The 6,708-nt window shown below is 57.2% G+C and overlaps 1 protein-coding gene across 1 annotated transcript; it reads right to left on the bottom strand.

Moving 5' to 3' along the window:
• Positions 1–3,305: 3,305 nt before the first annotated feature.
• On the bottom strand, positions 3,306–4,423 carry LOC124527556 (interferon-induced transmembrane protein 1-like). Its single transcript, XM_047100636.1, has 2 exons — positions 4,171–4,423; positions 3,306–3,667 (listed from the first exon to the last, which is right to left on the bottom strand). The coding sequence occupies exons 1-2, from the start codon at positions 4,351–4,353 to the stop codon at positions 3,473–3,475; spliced, it is 378 nt and encodes a 125-aa protein (XP_046956592.1). The 5' UTR covers positions 4,354–4,423; the 3' UTR covers positions 3,306–3,472.
• Between the last annotated feature and the right edge of the window lie 2,285 nt (positions 4,424–6,708).

The raw sequence follows: 6,708 nt of genomic DNA, 5'->3' as shown, positions 1-6,708 counted from the left end.
CAGGCAGGAAGGGAGGAAGGCCAGAAGGGAGGAAGGAAGGCAGGAAGGGAGGAAGGAAGGCAGGAAGGGAGGAAGGAGGGCAGGAAGGGAGGAAGGCAGGAAGGGAGGGAGGAAGGCAGGCAGGCAGGAAGGGAGGAAGGCAGGAAGGGAGGAAGGCAGGAAGGGAGGAAGGCAGGAAGGGAGGAGGAAGGCAGGCAGGCAGGAAGGGAGGAAGGCAGGAAGGGAGGAAGGCAGGAAGGGAGGAAGGCAGGAAGGGAGGGAGGAAGGCAGGAAGGGACGAAGGGAGGAAGGCAGGAAGGGAGGAAGGCAGGAAGGGAGGAAGGAAGGCAGGAAGGGAGGAAGGATAAAAACCCATCAAGGGCTTACCTTCATTCCCCCACACCAGACCCAAACCTTCCGGAAGGTGCCGGAGTCCAGCCCCAGCAGGTCCAGGCGTTCCCGAAGGATGAACGGCATCGGCGAGAATAACAAATGGACACAACAGCAGTGTGTCCGACCGGCCGCCTTACTGTGGCAAGCCTGGCGTTATATTTGTTAGCGATTTCCTTGTAGCGTGCGTCACCTACGCTTCTCGGCTTTACCTAACTCTAAAAACGTTCCTTTGTGTAATCGCCCATCAAGGAACCTCATGGTTATTTTCTTGTAACGTTCCCTCCTGGCCTTTGCTTATCGAGTAATTTCTTCATATTATTTTCATTATGTATCTACGTTTATTTATAGTCTATAAAGCATTTGCTTTGCTATTTTCGTGAAAGGTCATCTAGCTCTCAACACCTCGAGTGGAACGTTTACAGGGACATGACTTCTTAATTGTTCCTTTGAACTGTTTGCGGTAGAAGGAACAAAAGTATTCGCTTTGGTCTGGGGTGCCTGGAGGGAGCCAAGAGGGCTGGGAACCCACGCCTTATGCGCTCCCAGAGAGACAACGTATACCTGGGAACTAATGAACCATTCTGTACCTTAACCCACCGGGTCCAGTTACCATCTGGAATGCCTCCTGGGGGCCAAGTGGGCCTAGGGGTTGGAGCAACTCGTAGCCATAGAGACATTGCTTTGTTGCCGGAGTGGGGCTTTCGAACCCGTGTGCCCCCCTCCCTGGCTGGGAAACATATGGGGCTATCCTTCCTTTAGGTAGGGGACGGGCAGGCGGGGGTGGCACCGGCTGGATATAAGGTTTCTTTTTTGTCCTGGGGGTCATCCCCAGAAAATATCCCCGAGTTTGCCCCCATGGGTTTCTTTTGAATCATCAGTGCCAATTGGACCATGGGGATGGCCATGATGAGTAAGAGGAGGGATATCAGTAGCTTCCCATTCGGAGGGTCGCTGTGCGTTGCCCTTCCGCCGGCTGCCCGGGCTGTGCCATCAGGAAGGCTGGATGGATCGGCTCCCGGCATGGAAGGCCTCACTGTCCACATGCGTGGCTCCTCCACCAAGGGACCCAGGGGTTCGTGGCTGGGAGCTTCTGGGAGCACATCTGTCCTCCCTACCCTCATCCCCAGTCAGGTTGAACAGGGCATCTCAGGAGTCCTGCCAGTCTGTCTCCCTCCTGGGATCAGTCCACGCAAAGCCGGAAGAGAATATTCCCTCCCACGTGCTCTTTGGAAAAACTTGGGATGCCTCCCACCTGCGCGGCCCCGCCAGTCTCCCTCGACCCCACCAGCTGGCCAGCCGACACCACCCCCACCCCCCACTGCCCACCCCCACCCAAGCACCGCCTACCTCCAGGAGACCCAGGACGCCTTGGCCAGGTCGGTGCCAGAGCTGGAGGGGGGCTCTGAGGACCAGGGCTGTGCAGTGCTGGGCCCCTGCAAGCCCACGGTCAGTACCCAGGACCTTACTGCGTGATGCCTCGGCCCTCACCTGTGATTTGCAAAAGCTGGACATCAAGAGTGTTTGTCGGCTACAAGAGAGGGTCACCTGTCTAGCAGGACCGTAGACCCAGGTCACTGCAGCTCAGATGGGGTTACGCCCAATATGACCGTCCTTTTTGAGAGCTGCCTGATCTGGGAGTGTGAGACCCACGCAGCCCATCCGGCTGGGGAATGGGGGCCTGGGGCACGTGGCCGGCCCTTCCCTGACCCCGGCTGGCCCCTGGGCCATCTGGAGCAAGCCCTTCCGGGACCCAGAGGGCCGGATCCACCAGCGTCCCCTCTCCACCCCCCACCTGCCTGGGGCCGTCCCACTGCCGCTCACACCCCTGGGACCCCTGCGCGCTTCACGGCCCACCCAGGGCACCCCAACCAGAGTCCCGCCCAGGGACAGGGTGTGCACAGGTGGACACCGGGGGTGTGGACCTTGTGCGGGGACTGAACCGGGAACCCAGCGTGAAGAGCTGCAGACGTCAACGGGAGGGGAGCCGCAGGGCCTGACCTGGCCCCACTGCAGGAACCCAGGCGAGCCTGGCTGTCCCAGCGGGCGAAGCGCACGGAGACGAGGGGCTCCCTCCCTGACCGCCGCCTGTGGCCACCGGGACTCGCCAGTCAGCCTCTCCGGGGTGGCTGTGCAGGGCCTGGGGGCTTGGCCACCACAGTGCGACCCCACCCAGTCCCTCTGGGGCCTGGGACAGGAATGCCTGCCTGGGGCAAGCTCTTCCTGCAGGGCTGAGGATGGCCTCCGGGTCCCCAGGTGCAGCCTGGGCTCTGGCAAAAGCTCACACCAAGGCCTGAGGCCCCAGCGGCTGGGAGACCCTTCCTGGGGCACCGGGCAGTCGCTCCCCCTGCAGGGGCAGTCGCTCCCCCTGCAGGGCCGGTTCCGTTTGGGTTGAGGGAGTGAGTCCTTCCCCTCAGGCTTCCTGTCCATCGGGGCCTCCTCGCCAGGTCCGATGATTGGCTTCTGCAGTCAGCCCACGGTGGAGAGCTCTGTCCCCACCCCCAGCCCCAGAGGAGCAAAGACAGAGCTGGGGGGCTTGCCGAGTGCAGCGAAGTCTAGAACTCCCAGGAGGGGCTGGGAGCCCGCGGCTCCGTCCGCTGCGCCCACAGGTGCCAACCCCCACGGCCATCCCAGAGGGCCCGAGCTGCCCGTTCCCGTTCTCTCCAGCACCGCCCTGCCACACACCTGGGGAGGGACCCTCACCCTCAGGCCCAAGGGTGCTCTGCACACGGGACCTCCTCGCGCCAGGGTCCCCTATCCTAGGACCCCGGTGCAGCTGTTGTTCCCAGCAGGAGGCCAGAAACCAGCACCAGCTGAGGACATGCCCTGCCCCAGCCAGAGCTGCACAGCTGGGCAAGGGGGGCGGTGGGCTCGGTCTCAGGGGCAGGCTGGCGACTCCCGGCAGGGCCCCCCACCCAGGGGACGTCACCGCACCGTCACACACAAGGGTACTTTATTGCGTTCAGTTGTGGTCAGGGAAGTCTGCTCAAGCACAGGGTACAGGGGTGGGTGCTGAGGGACGGGCCCAACACAACAGCCCAGGAAGCATGGGAAGCACGGCCACAATGGATGCTGGAGGACTGGTGTCTCCTGCCATGAGCAGCTAGTGGTGGCCTCTGCTATTCTGCATAACCCTTAAAATGATATTGTAGGCCGTCAAGTAGGCAATCACCAGAAGAACAATGAATCCAATGGTCAGAAGGATGCCCAGGACCAGGGCCCAGATGTTCAGGCACTTGGCGGTGGAGGCATAGGTCTGGGCCCCGATCACGTCACCCACCATCTTCCGGTCCCTAGACTGGGGAGAGGAGATGGAGAGGGGGATCAGGGGCGGGTCCTGGCGAGAGCCAGGCTGGTCCCCGTCCACAGCAGCCTCCACATGCCCTTCGCCCCGGTCGGGGACCCACCCCCCTTTCCCAGAGCCTGAGCGGGACAGTGCCCCTTGGGTCCCGTCCCTGCTGGGGCCTCCGGCTCCTTCTTCAGACTCTCGGCCTCTCCTGGAGACCCCAGGGCGCCCCCTCCCTCTGCGTAGGTCCAGTCACTGGCCTCTCCCACTGAGAGGCGGCTTCCGGTGAGTTCCTTTGTTCTTTCTGGGAGAGCCCTGGAGCCACATCTCAGTCTGAGGGATGTCCTTGGGAACTGGGGACAAAGGCCACTCCTGGCCGTCCCGGGGCCCCTCCTGCAGCCTCACTGCTACCACGCATGGACTCCCCATCCCCCCCCCACATGCCCTCGGGGCAGGCGGACCTCCGCAGGCTCACCTGCGCTTTCTGGGAGAACCCCCCCAACACACACACCCACCTTCACGGAGTAGGCAAAGGCCACGAAGCCCAGGCAGCACCAGTTCATGAAGATTGTGTTGAACAGGGACCAGACGATGTGGTCGGGCACGGACGTCTCAGTCTGGATGTTGATCACGGTGGTGGCCATGGGAGCTGGGCTCTGGGGCCCCTCCAGGATGTCCACCTTATTGTCCTTTAACATCTCCAGCTTTGGAATGAGCAGCCGTCCCAGGTGAACAAGTGTTGGGAAATGAGTTTCTGATGCAGAGAGGGAGCAGGTGTGGTCTGGACCCTGATAGGGTGCTTAGGGCCCCTCCTTCTCCAGGGTACATTTAATTTCTCAGAAATTTCTCTTTCCTGTTTTGCATGTGGGTGAAACTGGCGGGCACTAAGGAAGTCGGCCAGCCCCTGAGTGTCAGTTTCCACCAGAGCATGGTGGGACCAAGGGCTGTGTTTACCTCGTCTTTACTTTCTGTTACTATAATTTATGTAACTCGTATTCTATATTACTTTATTAAAATTTTTTGAATGTTTTTATTTATTTTTGAAGGAAAGAGAGACAGAGCATGAGTGGGGGAGGGGCAGAGAGCGAGGGAGACAGAATCCGAAGCAGGCTCCAGGCTCCGAGCTGTCAGCCCAGAGCCTGTCTCAGGGCTCGAACTCACAGACTTCGAGATCAAGACCTGAGCCAAAGTCGGACGCTTAACCGACTGAGCCACCCAGGCGCCCCTTGTATTTTTATTCATGTAAAATGCATAACAGAACTTGCTGCTTTCCCCATTTTACGGTATCATTTAGTGGCTTCTTGTACACTCTTGATGTGCAAACATTACTCATAGTTAATCACAGAACATTTTTGTAACACAGAAACAGAATCCCATATGGATCATTCAGTCCTTCCTGATTTCCTCCTCTCCCAGCTCCTGGCATTCAGTGATCTCTTTGGCATCTCTCTTGATTTTCGTCGTCTGGAGTGTCATGTGTATGGCTTTGTGTAATGTGTGGTCCTCTGAATGCCTTCTTCCACTTCAAATATTGTTTTGAAGCTGAATTTTGTTTTAGCATCTGTCACTACCTCTTTCCTTTTGATGGTCAAGTAATACTCTGTCATATGGATATACCACATTTTGCATCCAGTAGTAACTTGCTGGACATTTAAACTGTCTCCGCTATTTGGCTACTATTAATAATGAGTGTTTCATTCACTCAGTGCCCAGTGGTGGATTCTGTTTCATTATCTGAAGAACTCTGCCATAGTGTTTTCCCTACTGGCTGCACGGTTCTATCTCACAGCTGCGGGTGCAAGGATTCCCATCGGTGCACGTCCCTGACAAGGCTGTCGGCTTCCCAGTGCTCAGCCCCAGTGTCCAGGACGCCCGTGCTTGCTGTGGGGGAGGCATCCCGCACCCCACGCCGCCCCCGTGACCAGGTCTCAGGTTTTTAGGAGGCTGCCCCCCGCCTGTGACCTTTCTTTTCCCGCGTAGGTGGGAAGGAGCAGCAGGGCTTGGAGGGGTATTTCCCTTCTCCACGTTGGTTAGGCTCTTCCTGAGGCCAGGTCTTTGCTAAGGAGGACAGAATACTCTGGGCGTATTTTAAAATGTTCATGTTCTCTTCCCCGCCAGAAGCATCAGGGGCTTTTCTGTACTCTTCACTCTGAGAATGTGGTTTTCTCAGCCCCCTGGAGCTGTAGGAGTTTTACTCCCTCGACTTGGTCCTCAGTCCCCCCGGGAGTCAGTACCTTGGGGGTTCTGGTAAGTGAGCCCCTCTTCTCACCTGTGCCTCCAGTTTGGGGGCTGTGGCTGCGATTTCTGAAACAGCCAAGGCAAGATCTTGGTTTCCAGTTTCTGCATCTTATTTCCTGTTGTGAAGCCCAGAGTGAAAACCTCAAGAAAACCTCCAGGGTCTTTTCGTCACCACAGACCACACGTCTGTTTGTGTTGGATTTTTAAACTTCAGTTACTACCCTTTTCAGCTACTGATTTTTCATATTTTAAAAAAATAATTTATACCTTTTCATTGGTGTTCTCTGTTTTGTATAATGTTGCCTCGCACCTTTCTTCACCTCCTTAAGCATCTTTCCTTTAGCTCTGTGATATTTGTAAGGGCTGTTTTGAGTCTTTTCCTGTTAAAGCCAACATTCGATTCTGTCACACGCAATCCCTGCTACCTACTCTCTCTCTGGGGTATGGGCCATATTTTCACGTTTCTTTGCTCACCTCCTCAGTGTCTGTTGGAACCAGTACAGTTCAGACAGTATGTGGTGGTAGCCCTGGGTACCAGCCCCCACCTTCCAGGACTGCTATTTGCTTGTTTAATGTTTAGTGTCTGTTTGTGGCTTGCTCCTCTTCCTCAGCTAGATTTTGAGCCTGTTCCCTGGAGCTGCAGGTGGGAACAAAGGTCGGCTTCTATCCGAGGGACCCCCTCCCCTACCAGCCATCTAGGAGCTGAGTGCTCAGTGGAGGGAAAGCGGCTTCCTCTCCTGGCATGGAGAGCCTCTATCTCATGACCCAAAGCAAGGACAATCGGGGGCTCATGTTCTCAGTGCTTCAAGCCCCAG

Source organism: Lynx rufus, unplaced genomic scaffold, assembly GCF_022079265.1.
Source record: "Lynx rufus isolate CCGP_SWC_20201006 ecotype Redwood Valley unplaced genomic scaffold, mLynRuf1.p SCAF_50, whole genome shotgun sequence".
NCBI lineage: Eukaryota > Metazoa > Chordata > Mammalia > Carnivora > Felidae > Lynx > Lynx rufus.
The sequence above is the reverse complement of the archived record's forward strand: the minus strand, read 5'-3'. Positions and strand labels throughout refer to the sequence as shown.

Excerpts from the sequence above, each read along its gene's own strand:
- LOC124527556 (XM_047100636.1), bottom strand. The coding sequence starts at position 4,353 with ATGTTAAAGGACAATAAGGTGGACATCCTGGAGGGGCCCCAGAGCCCA. Across the intron at positions 3,668-4,170 it reads CCTTTGCCTACTCCGTGAAG|TCTAGGGACCGGAAGATGGT; the intron begins GTGGGTGTGTGT and ends TCCTCTCCCCAG.